This window comes from Oncorhynchus mykiss, chromosome 5 (genome assembly GCF_057628025.1).
Source record: "Oncorhynchus mykiss isolate SJ-2025 chromosome 5, ASM5762802v1, whole genome shotgun sequence".
Taxonomy (NCBI): domain Eukaryota; kingdom Metazoa; phylum Chordata; class Actinopteri; order Salmoniformes; family Salmonidae; genus Oncorhynchus; species Oncorhynchus mykiss.
The window spans coordinates 5,106,926-5,130,000 of record NC_143026.1 but is presented as its reverse complement, the minus strand read 5'-3'; the positions used below and the strand labels follow the sequence as shown (position 1 = coordinate 5,130,000).

The 23,075-nt window shown below is 43.8% G+C and overlaps 1 protein-coding gene across 4 annotated transcripts in view; it reads left to right on the top strand.

Moving 5' to 3' along the window:
* LOC110524934 (uncharacterized) overlaps positions 1-23,075 on the top strand; it is a 112,650-nt gene that overhangs the window by 60,668 nt on the left and 28,907 nt on the right. For 2 of the 4 annotated variants that reach the window (XM_090233607.1, XM_090233608.1), the window contains exons 5-6: positions 14,890-15,177; positions 15,774-15,875. In XM_090233607.1, coding sequence (XP_090089733.1) covers positions 14,890-15,177; positions 15,774-15,875 — 390 coding nt within the window. The remainder of the gene's footprint in view (positions 1-14,889; positions 15,178-15,773; positions 15,876-23,075) is intronic. The other 2 variants (XM_090233610.1, XM_090233609.1) reach the window with 1 other exon arrangement.

Sequence of the window (23,075 nt, the reverse complement as noted above, 5' to 3'; positions counted from 1 at the left end):
CGATTCCAGGCTGAATCACAACCGTCCGTGATTGGGAGGTGCACAATTGGCCCAGCGTCATCCAGGTTTGGCTGGGGGGGGGGGGGTAGGCCGTCATTGTAAAGAAGAATTTGTTGTTAACTGACTTGCCCCGTTAAATAAAGGCAGTTAACCCACTGTTTCCCAGGTAGGCCGTCATTGTAAATAAGAATTTGTTCTTAACTGACTTGCCTCGTTAAATAAAGGCAGTTAACCCACTGTTTCCCAGGTAGGCCGTCATTGTAAATAAGAATTTGTTGTTAACTGACTTGCCTAGTTAAATAAAGGTAGTTAACCCACTGTTTCCCAGGTAGGCCGTCATTGTAAATAAGAATTTGTTCTTAACTGATTTGCCTAGTTAAATAAAGGCAGTTAACCCACTGTTTCCCAGGTAGGCCGTCATTGTAAATAAGAATTTGTTCTTAACTGACTTGCCTCGTTAAATAAAGGCAGTTAACCCACTGTTTCCCAGGTAGGCCGTCATTGTAAATAAGAATTTGTTCTTAACTGACTTGCCTCGTTAAATAAAGGCAGTTAACCCACTGTTTCCCAGGTAGGCCGTCATTGTAAATAAGAATTTGTTGTTAACTGACTTGCCTAGTTAAATAAAGGTAGTTAACCCACTGTTTCCCAGGTAGGCCGTCATTGTAAATAAGAATTTGTTCTTAACTGACTTGCCTAGTTAAATAAAGGCAGTTAACCCACTGTTTCCCAGGTAGGCCGTCATTGTAAAGAAGAATTTGTTGTTAACTGACTTGCCTCGTTAAATAAAGGCAGTTAACCCACTGTTTCCCAGGTAGGCCGTCATTGTAAATAAGAATTTGTTCTTAACTGACTTGCCTCGTTAAATAAAGGTAGTTAACCCACTGTTTCCCAGGTAGGCCGTCATTGTAAATAAGAATTTGTTCTTAACTGACTTGCCTAGTTAAATAAAGGCAGTTAACCCACTGTTTCCCAGGTAGGCCGTCATTGTAAATAAGAATTTGTTCTTAACTGACTTGCCTAGAGAAATAAAGGCAGTTAACCCACTGTTTCCCAGGTAGGCCGTCATTGTAAATAAGAATTTGTTCTTAACTGATTTGCCTCGTTAAATTAAGGTAGTTAACCCACTGTTTCCCAGGTAGGCCGTCATTGTAAATAATAATTTATTCTTAACTGATTTGCCTCGTTAAATTAAGGTAGTTAACCCACTGTTTCCCAGGTAGGCCGTCATTGTAAATAAGAATGTGTTCTTAACTGACTTGCCTAGTTAAATAAAGGCAGTTAACCCACTGTTTCCCAGGTAGGCCGTCATTGTAAATAAGAATTTGTTCTTAACTGACTTGCCTAGTTAAATAAAGGCAGTTAACCCACTGTTTCCCAGGTAGGCCGTCATTGTAAATAATAATTTGTTCTTAACTGATTTGCCTAGTTAAATAAAGGCAGTTAACCCACTGTTTCCCAGGTAGGCCGTCATTGTAAATAATAATTTGTTCTTAACTGATTTGCCTAGTTAAATAAAGGTAGTTAACCCACTGTTTCCCAGGTAGGCCGTCATTGTAAATAATAATTTATTCTTAACTGATTTGCCTAGTTAAATAAAGGCAGTTAACCCACTGTTTCCCAGGTAGGCCGTCATTGTAAATAATAATTTATTCTTAACTGATTTGCCTAGTTAAATAAAGGCAGTTAACCCACTGTTTCCCAGGTAGGCCGTCATTGTAAATAATAATTTATTCTTAACTGATTTGCCTCGTTAAATTAAGGTAGTTAACCCACTGTTTCCCAGGTAGGCCGTCATTGTAAATAAGAATTTGTTGTTAACTGACTTGCCTAGTTAAATAAAGGTAGTTAACCCACTGTTTCCCAGGTAGGCCGTCATTGTAAATAAGAATTTGTTCTTAACTGATTTGCCTAGTTAAATAAAGGCAGTTAACCCACTGTTTCCCAGGTAGGCCGTCATTGTAAATAAGAATTTGTTCTTAACTGACTTGCCTCGTTAAATAAAGGCAGTTAACCCACTGTTTCCCAGGTAGGCCGTCATTGTAAATAAGAATTTGTTCTTAACTGACTTGCCTCGTTAAATAAAGGCAGTTAACCCACTGTTTCCCAGGTAGGCCGTCATTGTAAATAAGAATTTGTTGTTAACTGACTTGCCTAGTTAAATAAAGGTAGTTAACCCACTGTTTCCCAGGTAGGCCGTCATTGTAAATAAGAATTTGTTCTTAACTGACTTGCCTAGTTAAATAAAGGCAGTTAACCCACTGTTTCCCAGGTAGGCCGTCATTGTAAAGAAGAATTTGTTGTTAACTGACTTGCCTCGTTAAATAAAGGCAGTTAACCCACTGTTTCCCAGGTAGGCCGTCATTGTAAATAAGAATTTGTTCTTAACTGACTTGCCTCGTTAAATAAAGGTAGTTAACCCACTGTTTCCCAGGTAGGCCGTCATTGTAAATAAGAATTTGTTCTTAACTGACTTGCCTAGTTAAATAAAGGCAGTTAACCCACTGTTTCCCAGGTAGGCCGTCATTGTAAATAAGAATTTGTTCTTAACTGACTTGCCTACAGAAATAAAGGCAGTTAACCCACTGTTTCCCAGGTAGGCCGTCATTGTAAATAAGAATTTGTTCTTAACTGATTTGCCTCGTTAAATTAAGGTAGTTAACCCACTGTTTCCCAGGTAGGCCGTCATTGTAAATAATAATTTATTCTTAACTGATTTGCCTCGTTAAATTAAGGTAGTTAACCCACTGTTTCCCAGGTAGGCCGTCATTGTAAATAAGAATGTGTTCTTAACTGACTTGCCTAGTTAAATAAAGGCAGTTAACCCACTGTTTCCCAGGTAGGCCGTCATTGTAAATAATAATTTGTTCTTAACTGATTTGCCTAGTTAAATAAAGGTAGTTAACCCACTGTTTCCCAGGTAGGCCGTCATTGTAAATAATAATTTATTCTTAACTGATTTGCCTAGTTAAATAAAGGCAGTTAACCCACTGTTTCCCAGGTAGGCCGTCATTGTAAATAATAATTTATTCTTAACTGATTTGCCTAGTTAAATAAAGGCAGTTAACCCACTGTTTCCCAGGTAGGCCGTCATTGTAAATAATAATTTATTCTTAACTGATTTGCCTCGTTAAATTAAGGTAGTTAACCCACTGTTTCCCAGGTAGGCCGTCATTGTAAATAAGAATTTGTTGTTAACTGACTTGCCTAGTTAAATAAAGGTAGTTAACCCACTGTTTCCCAGGTAGGCCGTCATTGTAAATAAGAATTTGTTCTTAACTGATTTGCCTAGTTAAATAAAGGCAGTTAACCCACTGTTTCCCAGGTAGGCCGTCATTGTAAATAAGAATTTGTTCTTAACTGACTTGCCTCGTTAAATAAAGGCAGTTAACCCACTGTTTCCCAGGTAGGCCGTCATTGTAAATAAGAATTTGTTCTTAACTGACTTGCCTCGTTAAATAAAGGCAGTTAACCCACTGTTTCCCAGGTAGGCCGTCATTGTAAATAAGAATTTGTTGTTAACTGACTTGCCTAGTTAAATAAAGGTAGTTAACCCACTGTTTCCCAGGTAGGCCGTCATTGTAAATAAGAATTTGTTCTTAACTGACTTGCCTAGTTAAATAAAGGCAGTTAACCCACTGTTTCCCAGGTAGGCCGTCATTGTAAAGAAGAATTTGTTGTTAACTGACTTGCCTCGTTAAATAAAGGCAGTTAACCCACTGTTTCCCAGGTAGGCCGTCATTGTAAATAATAATTTGTTCTTAACTGATTTGCCTCGTTAAATTAAGGTAGTTAACCCACTGTTTCCCAGGTAGGCCGTCATTGTAAATAAGAATGTGTTCTTAACTGACTTGCCTAGTTAAATAAAGGCAGTTAACCCACTGTTTCCCAGGTAGGCCGTCATTGTAAATAAGAATTTGTTCTTAACTGACTTGCCTAGTTAAATAAAGGCAGTTAACCCACTGTTTCCCAGGTAGGCCGTCATTGTAAATAATAATTTGTTCTTAACTGATTTGCCTAGTTAAATAAAGGCAGTTAACCCACTGTTTCCCAGGTAGGCCGTCATTGTAAATAATAATTTGTTCTTAACTGATTTGCCTAGTTAAATAAAGGTAGTTAACCCACTGTTTCCCAGGTAGGCCGTCATTGTAAATAATAATTTATTCTTAACTGATTTGCCTAGTTAAATAAAGGCAGTTAACCCACTGTTTCCCAGGTAGGCCGTCATTGTAAATAATAATTTATTCTTAACTGATTTGCCTAGTTAAATAAAGGCAGTTAACCCACTGTTTCCCAGGTAGGCCGTCATTGTAAATAATAATTTATTCTTAACTGATTTGCCTCGTTAAATTAAGGTAGTTAACCCACTGTTTCCCAGGTAGGCCGTCATTGTAAATAAGAATTTGTTCTTAACTGACTTGCCTAGTTAAATAAAGGTAGTTAACCCACTGTTTCCCAGGTAGGCCGTCATTGTAAATAAGAATTTGTTCTTAACTGACTTGCCTAGTTAAATAAAGGTAGTTAACCCACTGTTTCCCAGGTAGGCCGTCATTGTAAATAAGAATTTGTTCTTAACTGACTTGCCTAGTTAAATAAAGGTAGTTAACCCACTGTTTCCCAGGTAGGCCGTCATTGTAAATAAGAATTTGTTCTTAACTGATTTGCCTAGTTAAATAAAGGTAGTTAACCCACTGTTTCCCAGGTAGGCCGTCATTGTAAATAAGAATTTGTTCTTAACTGATTTGCCTAGTTAAATAAAGGTAGTTAACCCACTGTTTCCCAGGTAGGTTGTCATTGTAAATAAGAATTTGTTCTTAACTGACTTGCCTAGTTAAATAAAGGCAGTTAACCCACTGTTTCCCAGGTAGGCTGTCATTGTAAATAAGAATTTGTTCTTAACTGATTTGCCTAGTTAAATAAAGGTTAAACAAAAGGAGTGGGTTTTTATCTGGAAAAAATCCATTTCCCCACTAACATGGGGTGAACAGCTGCAGTGATCTCTATCCAATAGCACAGACAGTGAGACAGACCTGCACAGGCAGTGAGACAGACCTGCACAGACAGTGAGACAGACCTGCACAGACAGTGAGACAGACCTGCACAGACAGTGAGACAGACCTGCACAGACAGTGAGACAGACCTGCCCAGACAGTGAGACAGACCTGCACAGACAGTGAGACAGACCTGCACAGACAGTGAGACAGACCTGCACATCACCCAGTGCCTGGGCTTACCTCCGCTGTACCCGCACCCCACCATACCCCTGTTTGCGCATTATGCCCTGAATATATTCTACCATGCCCAGAAACCTGCTCCTCTTATTCTCTGTCCCCAACGCCCTAGGCGACCAGTTTTGATAGCCTTCAGCCGCACCCTCATACTACTCCTTCTCTGTTCCGCGGGTGATGTGGAGGTAAACCCAGGCCCTGCATGTCCCCAGGCACCCTCATTTGTTGACTTCTGTGATCGAAAAAGCCTTGGTTTCATGCATGTCAACATCAGAAGCCTCCTCCCTAAGTGTGTCTTACTCACTGCTCTAGCACACTCTGCTAACCCTGATGTCCTTGCCGTGTCTGAATCCTGGCTCAGGAAGGCCACCAAAAATTCTGAGATTTCCATACCCAACTATAACATCTTCCGTCAAGATAGAACTGCCAAAGGGGGAGGAGTTGCAGTCTACTGCAGAGATAGCCTGCAAAGTAATGTCATACTCTCCAGGTCCATACCCAAACAGTTCGAACTACTAATTTTGAAAATTACTCTCTCCAGAAATAAGTCTCTCACTGTTGCCGCCTGCTACCGACCCCCCTCAGCTCCCAGCTGTGCCCTGGACACCATTTGTGAATTGATCGCCCCCCATCTAGCTTCAGAGTTTGTTCTGTTAGGTGACCTAAACTGGGATATGCTTAACACCCCGGCAGTCCTACAATCTAAGCTAGATGCCCTCAATCTCACTCAAATCATCAAGGAACCCACCAGGTACAACCCTAACTCTGTAAACAAGGGCACCCTCATTGACGTCATCCTGACCAACTGGCCCTCCAAATACACCTCCGCTGTCTACAACCAGGATCTCAGCGATCACTGCCTCATTGCCTGTATCCGCTACGGAGCCGCAGTCAAACGACCACCCCTCATCACTGTCAAACGCTCCCTAAAACACTTCTGTGAGCAGGCCTTTCTAATCGACCTGGCCCGGGTATCCTGGAAGGACATTGACCTCATCCCGTCAGTTGAGGATGCCTGGTCTTTCTTTAAAAGTAACTTCCTCACCATTTTAGATAAGCATGCTCCGTTCAAAAAATGCAGAACTAAGAACAGATATAGCCCCTGGTTCACTCCAGACCTGACTGCCCTCGACCAGCACAAAAACATCCTGTGGCGGACTGCGCTAACATCGAATAGTCCCCGCGATATGCAACTGTTCAGGGAAGTCAGGAACCAATACACACAGTCAGTCAGGAAAGCTAAAGCCAACTTCTTCAGGCAGAAGTTTGCATCCTGTAGCTCCAACTCCAAAAAGTTCTGGGACACTGTGAAGTCCATGGAGAACAAGAGCACCTCCTCCCAGCTGCCCACTGCACTGAGACTAGGTAACATGGTCACCACCGATAAATCCATGATTATCGAAAACTTCAACAAGCATTTCTCAACGGCTGGCCATGCCTTCCGCCTGGCTACTCCAACCTCGGACAACAGCCCCCCCCCCCCCCGCAGCTACTCGCCCAAGCCTCTCCAGGTTCTCCTTTACCCAAATCCAGATAGCAGATGTCCTGAAAGAGCTGCAAAACCTGGACCCGTACAAATCAGCTGGGCTGGACAATCTGGACCCTCTATTCCTGAAACTATCCGCCGCCATTGTCGCAACCCCTATTACCAGCCTGTTCAACCTCTCTTTCATATCGTCTGAGATCCCCAAGGATTGGAAAGCTGCCGCAGTCATCCCCCTCTTCAAAGGGGGCGACACCCTGGACCCAAACTGTTACAGACCTATATCCATCCTGCCCTGCCTATCTAAGGTCTTCGAAAGCCAAGTCAACAAACAGGTCACTGACCATCTTGAATCCCACCGTACCTTCTCCGCTGTGCAATCTGGTTTCCGAGCCGGTCACGGGTGTACCTCAGCCACGCTCAAGGTACTAAACGATATCATAACCGCCATCGATAAAAGACAGTACTGTGCAGCCGTCTTCATAGACCTTGCCAAGGCTTTCGACTCTGTCAATCACCGTATTCTTATCGGCAGACTCAGTAGCCTCGGTTTTTCGGATGACTGCCTTGCCTGGTTTACCAATTACTTTGCAGACAGAGTTCAGTGTGTCAAATCGGAGGGCATGCTGTCCGGTCCTCTGGCAGTCTCTATGGGGGTGCCACAGGGTTCAATTCTCGGGCCGACTCTTTTCTCTGTATATATCAATGATGTTTCTCATGCTGCGGGCGATTCCCTGATCCACCTCTACGCAGACGACACCATTCTATATACTTCCGGCCCGTCCTTGGACACTGTGCTATCTAACCTTCAAACGAGCTTCAATGCCATACAGCACTCCTTCCGTGGCCTCCAACTGCTCTTAAACGCTAGTAAAACCAAATGCATGCTTTTCAACCGTTCGCTGCCTGCACCCGCACGCCTGACCAGCATCACCACCCTGGATGGTTCCGACCTTGAATATGTGGACATCTATAAGTACCTAGGTGTCTGGCTAGACTCTAAACTCTCCTTCCAGACCCATATCAAACATCTCCAATCGAAAATCAAATCAAGAGTCGGCTTTCTATTCCGCAACAAAGCCTCCTTCACTCACGCCGCCAAACTTACCCTAGTAAAACTGACTATCCTACCGATCCTCGACTTCGGCGACGTCATCTACAAAATTGCTTCCAACACTCTACTCAGCAAACTGGATGCAGTTTATCACAGTGCCATCCGTTTTGTCACTAAAGCACCTTATACCACCCACCACTGCGACTTGTATGCTCTAGTCGGCTGGCCCTCGCTACATATTCGTCGCCAGACCCACTGACTCCAGGTCATCTACAAGTCCATGCTAGGTAAAGCTCCGCCTTATCTCAGTTCACTGGTTACGATGGCAACACCCATCCGTAGCACGCGCTCCAGCAGGTGTATCTCACTGATCATCCCTAAAGCCAACACCTCATTTGGCCGCCTTTCGTTCCAGTTCTCTGCTGCCTGTGACTGGAACGAATTGCAAAAATCGCTGAAGTTGGAGACTTTTATCTCCCTCACCAACTTCAAACATCTGCTATCCGAGCAGCTAACCGATCGCTGCAGCTGTACATAGTCTATTGGTAAATAGCCCACCCATTTTCACCTACCTCATCCCCATACTGTTTTTATTTATTTATTTTTATTTTTCTGCTCTTTTGCACACCAATCTCTACCTGTACATAACCATCTGATCATTTATCACTCCAGTGTTAATCTGCATAATTGTAATTATTTGCCTACCTTCTCATGCCTTTTGCACACAATGTATATATAGACTCCCCTTTTTTCTACTGTGTTATTGACTTGTTAATTGTTTACTCCATGTGTAACTCTGTGTTGTCTGTTCACACTGCTATGCCTTATCTTGGCCAGGTCGCAGTTGCAAATGAGAACTTGTTCTCAACTAGCCTACCTGGTTAAATAAAGGTGAAATAAAAAAAAAATAAAAAAAAACAGACCTGCACAGACAGTGAGACAGACCTGCACAGACAGTGAGACAGACCTGCACAGACAGTGAGACAGACCTGCCCAGACAGTGAGACAGACCTGCCCAGACAGTGAGACAGACCTGCCCAGACAGTGAGACAGACCTGCACAGACAGTGAGACAGACCTGCACAGACAGTGAGACAGACCTGCACAGACAGTGAGACAGACCTGCACAGACAGTGAGACAGACCTGCACAGACAGTGAGACAGACCTGCCCAGACAGTGAGACAGACCTGCCCAGACAGTGAGACAGACCTGCACAGACAGTGAGACAGACCTGCCCAGACAGTGAGACAGACCTGCACAGACAGTGAGACAGACCTGCCCAGACAGTGAGACAGACCTGCACAGACAGTGAGACAGACCTGCACAGACAGTGAGACAGACCTGTCCAGACAGTGAGACAGACCTGCACAGACAGTGAGACAGACCTGCCCAGACAGTGAGAAAGACCTGCACAGACAGTGAGACAGACCTGCACAGACAGTGAGACAGACCTGCACAGACAGTGAGACAGACCTGCCCAGACAGTGAGACAGACCTGCACAGACAGTGAGACAGACCTGTCCAGACAGTGAGAAAGACCTGCACAGACAGTGAGACAGACCTGTCCAGACAGTGAGAAAGACCTGCACAGACAGTGAGACAGACCTGCACAGACAGTGAGACAGACCTGCACAGACAGTGAGACAGACCTGCACAGGCAGTGGGACAGACCTGCACAGACAGTGAGACAGACCTGTCCAGACAGTGAGACAGACCTGCACAGACAGTGAGACAGACCTGCACAGGCAGTGGGACAGACCTGCACAGACAGTGAGACAGACCTGTCCAGACAGTGAGACAGACCTGCACAGACAGTGAGACAGACCTGCCCAGACAGTGAGAAAGACCTGCACAGACAGTGAGACAGACCTGCACAGACAGTGAGACAGACCTGCCCAGACAGTGAGACAGACCTGCACAGACAGTGAGACAGACCTGCCCAGACAGTGAGACAGACCTGCACAGACAGTGAGACAGACCTGCACAGACAGTGAGACAGACCTGCCCAGACAGTGAGACAGACCTGCACAGACAGTGAGACAGACCTGCCCAGACAGTGAGAAAGACCTGCACAGACAGTGAGACAGACCTGCACAGACAGTGAGACAGACCTGCACAGACAGTGAGACAGACCTGCCCAGACAGTGAGACAGACCCTAAGGCAACACGTCACACATTTGTCGTACTGGACAAAATACTGCACCAAACACCTTAGTTAAACGTCAAACTGCTCAACTAAAACATATATATTTATTTTTTTATCGATTTCTTGAGTTATCTTATATTAATTCTGCGGATTTTGAGGAAGTGAAATAGGCTAGGGGGGGAGGGCAATCATCATAAACCTAATGTGGAATCGGTCAGGAAACACACCTACAAGACTGAAATCTCATTTGTTGTTGTTGTTGTTGTTGTTGTAATGAGCAACAGAAAAACACGTGTGCCAATAAGGCAGTGGATGTTTAACATGTGGTTGTCGTCATCCAATCAGCTGACGTGTCTCTTATCTGTCCACTGCGTCCATATTGTGACCAGAGTCTCTGGCCCCTCCCTGTATGCAAATGAACCTGCCTTGGACTTGCCCTTGTGAATCAAAACTGTATAAACAGAAAACACATTTTTAGTCAATAGTTTTATCCTCTCGTCATCACAGCCTACTTTTATTATCCAATCATTTAAGACTGGTTTTAATAGGTTACCGTCCCGATAACCTCGACCTGTCCGCAGCCATAACAAATAAATATTCTGAGAATCTCTCCCCCTCAATCTCTGGAGAAAAAAAACGAGTATGTGACAACAACAACAAAAATTACAATTAATGCACAGTATAAATATAATAATTTTAAAAAAGATACTCAGGCTCTAATGCACACAGGAAACAACACAAACAGGTTCAGAACAGACTACCAAGTGTATCTCCGAATGGGTCCAAACAGTTCTGGGACAGGGTGGTTCTTTACAGATGTTTAGTGTATTGTTTTTTATATGAATTGTAATCGTTGTATTGTAAATAACCTTTAGTCTAAGCCTAAAGAGAGGGGTTGGGGGTGGGGGGAGGGGGGGGGGGGGTAGGTTTATCAATGCGAATGGTGGAAGAAGCAGACTGAATGACTGAATAGTCTGTTGGATTATCAAGCAGAATTTCATCGTCGTAACACAAGGTGTCCTCTTTCATACCAGTGAATATGATCCATCTAGTTTGTGAGACCAACCGATATTCAGTCCCCATCAGGGTAAAGTCTACTTCCATCTAGTCAATACAGGGAGTAGTCTGAAATTCCAATTTTCCTCATTTCAGTTTACTTCCTGAATTGACTAGATAGTATTACCGTATAGATTAACACATACAGAGTTTCATAGGAACACAACTCCCTAACTCAACCGTGGCTTTCCTCATTCCCACGGCAACAACAAAAACTCCTTTAAAAATCAAAGGCAGTTTAAAGTGATACTTTGTGATTTTGGGGGGTAACGGGTCTCTTCATCTACTTCCCCAGAGTCAGGTGAACTCCACGATACCATTTTAAGGTCTCTGCGTGCAGTTTGATAGAAGTTGCTAACTAGCGCATAGCGCAATGACTGGAAGTCTATGGTGTGTGCTAGCATGCAGGACACCGGGCGAGACCCAGGATGAGTGGCTAGGCCTCATGGTCCCAAGCCAAAGCAGCTGCTGGACACTGGCCACTTCATTTGCATAAGTAGAATTAGGGTTAGCATTAGTGTAATGTGATTGTGCCTATTTTATTGTTAATTGACAGTTGGTTAAACTAAGTAACTCATTGGCTAAATGTCAAATGTAAAAAACAAAAAAATTTCACTGCTATGGGTTTTGGGAAACGGGAACACCATTTTGTGAAGTGTGTGTGTGTGTGTGTGTGTGTGTGTGTGTGTGTGTGTCCTCCGCTCTGTGTTGAAACCCTCGCAGAGTGTTGATGCCCGTTTCATTTCATACGCCTGGGTTCAACTCAACACATCAACACCACAGCTCATCTCGTTAATTACACACACACACACACACACACACACACACACACACACACACACACACACACAGTTTATATAATGTGATCCTGTTCTACTCTCTAATCCCCCTAAGCACGGCAAAAACACAATGTGATTATATTAGACAAACTACCATGCACATTAACTTCAGACTTCCACATGATTGTGTCCTCAGCATAGTCTACTGGAGGTATACGGCCTCTGGTGACTGACTCAGAATGAAGGGTGATGGAGAGAGACAGTCTACAGCAGGGCCTTTTCTGTAATGGATCAGATACTAGCTAATGGTTGACTCCTGTCTCACCACAGCAGGGCCTTTTCTGTAATGGATCAGATACTAGCTAAAGGTTGACTCCTGTCTCACCACAGCATGGCCAGTCCTCTTCTGGATCAGATACTAGCTAATGGTTGACTCCTGTCTCACCACAGCATGGCCAGTCCTCTTCTGGATCAGATACTAGCTAATGGTTGACTCCTGTCTCACCACAGCAGGGCCTTTTCTGTAATGGATCAGATACTAGCTAATGGTTGACTCCTGTCTCACCACAGCAGGGCCTTTTCTGTAATGGATCAGATACTAGCTAATGGTTGACTCCTGTCTCACCACAGCAGGGCCTTTTCTGTAATGGATCAGATACTAGCTAATGGTTGACTCCTGTCTCACCACAAGAGGGCATTTTCTTGTGTATTTGTCTTCTATGGAATCAGTTAGTATTTCCCCTATTCCAGCTGTGAATTTGCGGACAGGATATTGTGTTATAAAAGCAAGCGGGCTTTACTCTTTCCGCTGCTAACCTTTAGAAAGGAAGATGTATGAAATGTAACAGCTAATGAAAACAACAAGAGTCTGATCCAGAGTAAAGGTTTCAGACAGACATCATCGTTACATGCCAAGCTCAACCCTCTGTCCCACTGTGAGAGTAGGGTTCAAGTTGCCCCTAAGAGACTTGACGCTGATCTTGGATCAGTTTATTTGGGGTTACGGTTAGGATTGGGGGCAGTGGGAAGCTGATCCTAGATCTGTACCGAGCGGAAAGCTCACCACGGAGCCCCTGTGACGAAACCACTGCTGTTAAAGAGACATGGGGAGTATCCTGCCTCTAGCACGACTGCAGAGGAAGGCAGGAGTTCAGTGAACAGGAACCGGCCACAACCAGAGAGACGTTGTCTAACTCCTAGTGACCCACTCTGGGAGTGTCAAAGAGCCGGCCAATCAAGATGTCTACAGCCAGGACTGGCCAATCAGAGCTCCCTGTCCAACCCAAAACACTCCCAGTAGTACCACAGTACAGACCCAGAGCCCAGTCAGGATGTCCACAGCCAGGACTGGCCAATCAGAGACTGAGAAGACAGTGATCAAGTCCACCTCCCAGTCCCAGTCCAACCCAGGCATTCCCTGTCCACTCCACACAGGGAGTTCCACCCAGTCCAACCCAGTCCAACCCAGCTTGAGGGGGCTGAAGACATTCTCCTCTCACCCCAGCACTACTTCAGACAGTCACTCCCAGAAGAGCCAGGGACAGAGACAGAGCCAGGGACAGAGACAGAGACAGATACAGAGACAGGGGACAGAGACAGAGACAGAGACAGAGACAGAGAGACAGGGGACAGAGAGAGAGACAGGGGACAGAGACAGAGACAGGGACAGAGACAGAGACAGAGACAGGGACAGAGACAGGGGACAGAGACAGGGGACAGAGACAGAGACAGAGACAGGGGACAGAGAGAGAGACAGGGGACAGAGAGAGAGACAGGGACAGAGACAGAGACAGAGGACAGGGGACAGAGCCAGGGAACAGAGACAGGGGACAGAGACGGGGACAGAGACAGAGCCAGGGAACAGAGACAGGGGACAGAGACGGGGACAGAGACAGAGACAGGGGACAGAGAGAGAGGGGACAGAGACAGGGACAGAGACAGGGGACAGAGACAGAGACAGGGACAGAGACAGGGGACAGAGGACAGGGGACAGAGACAGAGACAGGGGACAGAGCCAGGGACAGAGACAGGGGACAGAGCCAGGGAACAGAGACAGGGGACAGAGACAGGGGACAGAGCCAGGGACAGGGACAGGGGACAGAGCCAGGGGACAGAGACGGGGACAGAGCCAGGGACAGAGACAGGGGAAAGAGACGGGGACAGAGACAGGGGAAAGAGACGGGGACAGAGACGGGGACAGAGCCAGGGACAGAGACAGGGGACAGAGCCAGGGACAGAGACAGAATGGGTAAGTAGACTGCTAGGCTACATTATAGGGACAGGATGAAGATCTGCATGAAGATCACACAGCATGGTCTGTCTGTCTGTCTGTCTGTCTGTCTACAACAACAGCAATCAACACAATATTGCATCCGCAAAATTCTGTCCACGTGTCGACGAAAGCAGTCAATAAATGATTGCATGTGCATCTAACCCCAATGTACCGACTCAAACTAATGGCTTGTTCCTAACCACAGCAGGCTTATTCAGTGGCTTCTGCTTTTCTGTGTGAGAAGCTGTCGGCTGTTAATGATGTTGTTACCAGTCTGCTGTAGGATGATGCCACACTGATGTTCACATCACAGCCTTGCATGTCTGTTCAGCGTAATTCACTGGTTGATTTGCACATGATACGATCTCAGATCTCGCAGCTTAACATAAGGCACCTTCAAACGCTCCCTGTGCAGTGCTCCTCTCTCTGTCTCTCTCTCGCTCTCTCTCTCTCTCTCTCTCTCTCTTCCTCTCTCTGTCTCTCTCTCTCTCTCTCTCTTTCTTCCCTCTCTCTCTTCCTCTCTCTACCCCCCTCTCTCTATATTCGTCCCTCTCTCTCTCTCTTTCTTCCTCTCTCTACCCCCCCTCTCTCTCTCTTTCTTCCCTCTCTCTCTGTCTTTCTCTCTCTCTCTTTCTTCCCTCTCTCTCTGTCTCTCTTTCTTCCCTCTCTCTCTCTCTCTCTCTCTCTCTCTACCCCCCGCGCTCTCTCGTGCTCTCTCTCTCTCTCTCTCTCTCTCTCTCTTCCCCCTTTCTTTTTCTCTCTCTCTCTCTTCCCCCTTTCTTTTTCTCTCTCTCTCACTTCCCCCTTTCTCTCTCTCACCACTCTCCCTCCATCCCTCCAGCCATACATTTAATATATTATTCTCCTCCAGGAATCAGACTTTGATCCCAACAAGCAGCCTGAAAGTCCCCCGTCTGAGAACGAGCCCTCCAATCCTGTCAAAGTCCGCCAGAACCCCAAATATCAGCTGTTCCTGGATGGAGACACGATTAGGAACGGATCCAGGGATACGAACGGAACGTCTGCGAGAGAGAACGGGAACGGGAGAGAACCCAGGAACAGTTCCCGTTTGGACAGCGCTAGCTCCAGATTCGGGCCAAACTTCCGCGGGTCCCTGGAATCGCTTGCCTCTCGAGACTGGGACACCATGTCAGACAGGGTGAAGGCCCGGGGGGGGGGGGGGGGGGGGGGGGGGCTAGGGGTCACTTAGGGCTGGTACTGGGGACAGGGGAATCACACAGGGCTGGGGACCAATAACAGGTCTGGTGCTTGGGCCTGCAGGGGCCAGGGGATTCATTCAGGGGTGGTGGTTGTGGCCAGTACTGCTAGGGGCCAGGAGAATCAGACATGGCCCGAGGGACAGTATTAGGGCTGGGGCTTGGGCCTTCAGTGGCCAGTTCTGCCAAGGACCACCAGGGGCCGAGATGGGGGAATGGGGGCCAAGGGAACGACATGTTGTCCACCCACTCTATCTAAACTGATCAGCACCAGATGCTGCCTGTAGACTTAAGCAGATCAGCAACTGTCTGTCTGCTCCAACTGCTGTACTGTAGGAACATGGTGTGACCCACCTTAGACCTGGGCTTTATGATGCAGCGCCACCTACTGGTGTACAACAGGCTTTACAATAATATCAATATTAAAAATCCATATTGGAATTGACCGTAATGTTATTACAAAAGACAACATTTTTTAGAATGTTCATGTTTTTATTTATGTGTTTTTATCAATGTACTGTTTCTGTCTGTTGTCTAGGTGGGAGGTTTTGAGAGTCCTCCCAGGGTGTTCAACAGTCCCTACGCTACAGCGGCTTCCACGGAGTACAACCCTGGAATGAACCGGATGTCAGAGCAAAAGGTAAGACACTCAGCAAAATGGGATTATGTGCTACAGAAACAGCTGTTTTACCAATAACTTGTCTTAGAGAGCAAAGAGTGATGATATTATTGCACAGTGGCTTGCGAAAGTATTCACCCCCCTTGGCATTTTTACTATTTCGTTGCCTTACAACCTGGAATTAAAATTGATTTTTTTTAGGGGGGGTTTGTATCATTTGATTTACACAACATGCCTACCACTTCGAAGATACAACATATGTTTTAATGTGAAACAAACAAGAAATACGATTTTTTAAAACAGAAAACTTGAGCGTGCATAACTATTCACCCCCCAAAGGCAATACTTTGTAGAGCCATCTTATGCAGCAATTACAGCTGCAAGTCTCTTGGGGTATGTCTCTGTAAGCTTGGCACATCTAGCCACTGGGACTTTTGCTCTTTCTTCAAGGGATAACTGCTCCAGCTCCTTCAAGCTGGATGGGTTCTGCTGGTGTACATCTTTAAGTGATACCACAGATTCTCAACTGGACTGAGGTCTGGGCTTTGACTAGGCTATTCCAAGACATTTAAATGTTTCCCCTTAAACCACTCAAGTGTTGGTTCAGCAGTATGCTTGGGGTCATTGTCGTGCTGGAAGGTGAACCTCCGTCCCAGACTCAAATCTCTGGAAGACTGAAACGTGTTTCCCTCAAGAATTTCCCTGTATTTAGTGCCATCCACCATTCCTTCAATTCTGACCAGTTTCCCACTCCCTGCCGATGAAAAACATCCCCACAGCATGATGCTGCCACCACCATGTTTCATTGTGGGGATGGTGTTCTCGGGGTGATGAGAGGTGTTGGGTTTGCGCCAGACATAGCATTTTCCTTGAAGGCCAAAAAGCTAAATTTTAGTCTCATCTGACCAGAGTACCTTCTTCCATATGTTTGGGGAGTCTCCCACATGCCTTTTGGCGAACAACAAACGTGCTTACTTATTTTTTTCTTTAAGCAATGGCTTTTGTCTGGCCACTCTTCTGTAAAGCCCAGCTCTGTGGAGTGTACGGCTTAAAGTGGTCCTATGGACAGATACTCCAATCTCCGCTGTGGAGCTTTGCAGCTCCTTCAGGGTTATCTTTGGTCTCTTTTTTGCCTCTCTGATTAATGCTCTCCTTGCCTGGTCCGTGAGTTTTGGTGCGCGGCCCTCTCTTGGCAGGTTTGTTGTGGTGCCATATTCTTTCAATTTTTTAAATAATGGATGTAATGGTGCTCTGTGGGATTGTCAAAGTTTTGGATCTTTTTTTATAACTCAACCCTGATCTGTACTTCTCCACAACTTTGTCCCTGACCTGTTTGGAGAGCTCCTTGGTCTTCATAGTGCCACTTACTTAGTGGTGTTGCAGACTCTGGGGCCTTTCAGAACAGCTATATACATACTGAGATCATGTGACACTTAGATTGCTCTCAGGTGGACTTTATTTAACTAGTTATGTGACTTCTTAAGGTGATTGGCTGCACCAGATCTTATTTATTCATAGCAAAGGGGTGAATACCTATGGCACCAGATCTTATTTATTAGGAAAGGGGGTGAATACCTATGGCACCAGATCTTATTTATTCATAGCAAAGGGGTGAATACCTATGGCACCAGATCTTATTTATTAGTAAAGGGGGCGAATACCTATGGCACCATATCTTATTTATTAGTAAAGGGGGTGAATACCTATGGCACCAGATCTTATTTATTAGTAAAGGGGGTGAATACCTATGGCACCAGATCTTATTTATTAGTAAAGGGGGTGAATACCTATGGCACCAGATCTGATTTATTAGTAAAGGGGGTGAATACCTATGGCACCAGATCGTATTTATTAGTAAAGGGGGTGAATACCTATGACACCAGATCTTATTTATTAGTAAAGGGGTGAATACCTATGGCACCAGATCTTATTTATTAGTAAAGGGGGTGAATACCTATGGCACCAGATCTTATTTATTAGGAAAGGGGGTGAATACCTATGGCACCAGATCTTATTTATTAGTAAAGGGGGTGAATACCTATGGCACCAGATCTTATTTATTAGTAAAGGGGGTGAATACCTATGGCACCAGATCTGATTTATTAGTAAAGGGGGTAAATACCTATGGCACCAGATCTTATTTATTAGGAAAGGGGGTGAATACCTATGGCACCAGATCTGATTTATTAGTAAAGGGGGTGAATACCTATGGCACCAGATCTTATTTATTAGTAAAGGGGGTGAATACCTATGGCACCAGATCTTATTTATTAGTAAAGGGGGCGAATACCTATGGCACCAGATCTTATTTATTCATAGCAAAGGGGTGAATACCTATGGCACCAGATCTTATTTATTAGGAAAGGGGGTGAATACCTATGGCACCATATCTTATTTATTAGTAAAGGGGGTGAATACCTATGGCACCAGATCTTATTTATTAGTAAAGGGGGTGAATACCTATGGCACCAGATCTTATTTATTAGTAAAGGGGGTGAATACCTATGGCACCAGATCTTATTTATTAGTAAAGGGGGTGAATACCTATGGCACCAGATCGTATTTATTAGTAAAGGGGGTGAATACCTATGGCACCAGATCTTATTTATTAGTAAAGGGGGTGAATACCTATGGCACCAGATCTTATTTATTAGTAAAGGGGTGAATACCTATGGCACCAGATCTTATTTATTAGTAAAGGGGGTGAATACCTATGGCACCAGATCTTATTTATTAGTAAAGGGGGTGAATACCTATGGCACCAGATCGTATTTATTAGTAAAGGGGGTGAATACCTATGGCACCAGATCGTATTTATTAGTAAAGGGGGTGAATACCTATGACACCAGATCTTATTTATTAGTAAAGGGGTGAATACCTATGGCACCAGATCTTATTTATTAGTAAAGGGGGTGAATACCTATGGCACCAGATCTTATTTATTAGGAAAGGGGGTGAATACCTATGGCACCAGATCTTATTTATTAGTAAAGGGGGTGAATACCTATGGCACCAGATCTTATTTATTAGTAAAGGGGGTGAATACCTATGGCACCAGATCTGATTTATTAGTAAAGGGGGTAAATACCTATGGCACCAGATCTTATTTATTAGTAAAGGGGGTGAATACCTATGGCACCAGATCTGATTTATTAGGAAAGGGGGTGAATACCTATGGCACCAGATCTTATTTATTAGTAAAGGGGGTGAATACCTATGGCACCAGATCTTATTTATTAGTAAAGGGGGCGAATACCTATGGCACCAGATCTTATTTATTCATAGCAAAGGGGTGAATACCTATGGCACCAGATCTTATTTATTAGGAAAGGGGGTGAATACCTATGGCACCAGATCTTATTTATTAGTAAAGGGGGCGAATACCTATGGCACCATATCTTATTTATTAGTAAAGGGGGTGAATACCTATGGCACCAGATCTTATTTATTAGTAAAGGGGGTGAATACCTATGGCACCAGATCTTATTTATTAGTAAAGGGGGTGAATACCTATGGCACCAGATCTTATTTATTAGTAAAGGGGGTGAATACCTATGGCACCAGATCTTATTTATTAGTAAAGGGCGTGAATACCTATGGCACCAGATCTGATTTATTAGTAAAGGGGGTGAATACCTATGGCACCAGATCGTATTTATTAGTAAAGGGGGTGAATACCTATGACACCAGATCTTATTTATTAGTAAAGGGGTGAATACCTATGGCACCAGATCTTATTTATTAGTAAAGGGGGTGAATACCTATGGCACCAGATCTTATTTATTAGGAAAGGGGGTGAATACCTATGGCACCAGATCTTATTTATTAGTAAAGGGGGTGAATACCTATGGCACCAGATCTTATTTATTAGTAAAGGGGGTGAATACCTATGGCACCAGATCTGATTTATTAGTAAAGGGGGTAAATACCTATGGCACCAGATCTTATTTATTAGGAAAGGGGGTGAATACCTATGGCACCAGATCTGATTTATTAGTAAAGGGGGTGAATACCTATGGCACCAGATCTTATTTATTAGTAAAGGGGGTGAATACCTATGGCACCAGATCTGATTTATTAGTAAAGGGTGTGAATACCTATGGCACCAGATCTTATTTATTAGTAAAGGGAGTGAATACCTATGGCACCAGATCGTATTTATTAGTAAAGGGGGTGAATACCTATGGCACCAGATATTATTTATTAGTAAATGGGGTGAATACCTATGGCACCAGATCTTATTTATTAGTAAAGGGAGTGAATACCTATGGCACCAGATCGTATTTATTAGTAAAGGGGGTGAATACCTATGGCACCAGATATTATTTATTAGTAAATGGGGTGAATACCTATGGCACCAGATCTTATTTATTAGTAAAGGGGGTGAATACCTATGGCACCAGATCTGATTTATTAGTAAAGGGGGTGAATACCTATGGCACCAGATCTTATTTATTAGGAAAGGGGGTGAATAGCTATGGCACCAGATCTTATTTATTAGTAAAGGGGGTGAATACCTATGGCACCAGATCTTATTTATTAGTAAAGGGGGTGAATACCTATGGCACCAGATCTTATTTATTAGTAAAGGGGGTGAATACCTATGGCACCAGATCTTATTTATTAGTAAAGGGGGTGAATACCTATGGCACCAGATCTTATTTATTAGTAAAGGGGGTGAATACCTATGGCACCAGATCGTATTTATTAGTAAAGGGGGTGAATACCTATGGCACCAGATCTTATTTATTAGTAAAGGGGGTGAATACCTATGGCACCAGATCTTATTTATTAGTAAAGGGGGTGAATACCTATGGCACCAGATCTGATTTATTAGTAAAGGGGGTGAATACCTATGGCACCAGATCGTATTTATTAGTAAAGGGGGTGAATACCTATGACACCAGATCTTATTTATTAGTAAAGGGGTGAATACCTATGGCACCAGATCTTATTTATTAGTAAAGGGGGTGAATACCTATGGCACCAGATCTTATTTATTAGGAAAGGGGGTGAATACCTATGGCACCAGATCTTATTTATTAGTAAAGGGGGTGAATACCTATGGCACCAGATCTTATTTATTAGTAAAGGGGGTGAATACCTATGGCACCAGATCTGATTTATTAGTAAAGGGGGTAAATACCTATGGCACCAGATCTTATTTATTAGTAAAGGGGGTGAATACCTATGGCACCAGATCTGATTTATTAGGAAAGGGGGTGAATACCTATGGCACCAGATCTTATTTATTAGTAAAGGGGGTGAATACCTATGGCACCAGATCTTATTTATTAGTAAAGGGGGCGAATACCTATGGCACCAGATCTTATTTATTCATAGCAAAGGGGTGAATACCTATGGCACCAGATCTTATTTATTAGTAAAGGGGGTGAATACCTATGGCACCAGATCTTATTTATTAGTAAAGGGGGCGAATACCTATGGCACCATATCTTATTTATTAGTAAAGGGGGTGAATACCTATGGCACCAGATCTTATTTATTAGTAAAGGGGGTGAATACCTATGGCACCAGATCTTATTTATTAGTAAAGGGTGTGAATACCTATGGCACCAGATCTTATTTATTAGTAAAGGGGGTGAATACCTATGGCACCAGATCTTATTTATTAGTAAAGGGGGTGAATACCTATGGCACCAGATCTGATTTATTAGTAAAGGGGGCGAATACCTATGGCACCAGATCGTATTTATTAGTAAAGGGGGTGAATACCTATGACACCAGATCTTATTTATTAGTAAAGGGGTGAATACCTATGGCACCAGATCTTATTTATTAGTAAAGGGGGTGAATACCTATGGCACCAGATCTTATTTATTAGGAAAGGGGGTGAATACCTATGGCACCAGATCTTATTTATTAGTAAAGGGGGTGAATACCTATGGCACCAGATCTTATTTATTAGTAAAGGGGGTGAATACCTATGGCACCAGATCTGATTTATTAGTAAAGGGGGTAAATACCTATGGCACCAGATCTTATTTATTAGGAAAGGGGGTGAATACCTATGGCACCAGATCTTATTTATTAGTAAAGGGGGTGAATACCTATGGCACCAGATCTTATTTATTAGTAAAGGGGGTGAATACCTATGGCACCAGATCTGATTTATTAGTAAAGGGTGTGAATACCTATGGCACCAGATCTTATTTATTAGTAAAGGGAGTGAATACCTATGGCACCAGATCGTATTTATTAGTAAAGGGGGTGAATACCTATGGCACCAGATATTATTTATTAGTAAATGGGGTGAATACCTATGGCACCAGATCTTATTTATTAGTAAAGGGGGTGAATACCTATGGCACCAGATCTTATTTATTAGTAAAGGGGGTGAATACCTATGGCACCAGATCTTATTTATTAGTAAAGGGGGTGAATACCTATGGCACCAGATCTGATTTATTAGTAAAGGGGGTAAATACCTATGGCACCAGATCTTATTTATTAGGAAAGGGGGTGAATACCTATGGCACCAGATCTGATTTATTAGTAAAGGGGGTGAATACCTATGGCACCAGATCTTATTTATTAGTAAAGGGGGTGAATACCTATGGCACCAGATCTTATTTATTAGTAAAGGGGGTGAATACCTATGGCACCAGATCTTATTTATTAGTAAAGGGGGTGAATACCTATGGCACCAGATCATATTTATTAGGAAAGGGGGTGAATACCTATGGCACCAGATCTTATTTATTAGGAAAGGGGGTGAATACCTATGGAACCAGATCTTATTTATTAGTAAAGGGGGCGAATACCTATGGCACCAGATCTGATTTATTAGTAAAGGGGGTGAATACCTATGGCACCAGATTTTATTTATTAGTAAAGGGGGCGAATACCTATGGCACCAGATCTTATTTATTAGTAAAGGGGGTGAATACCTATGGCACCAGATCTTATTTATTAGGAAAGGGGGTGAATACCTATGGCACCAGATCTTATTTATTAGTAAAGGGGGCGAATACCTATGGCACCAGATCTGATTTATTAGTAAAGGGGGTGAATACCTATGGCACCAGATCTGATTTATTAGTAAAGGGGGCGAATACCTATGGCACCAGATCTTATTTATTAGTAAAGGGGGTGAATACCTATGGCACCAGATCGTATTTATTAGTAAAGGGGGTGAATACCTATGGCACCAGATCTTATTTATTAGTAAAGGGGGTGAATACCTATGGCACCAGATCT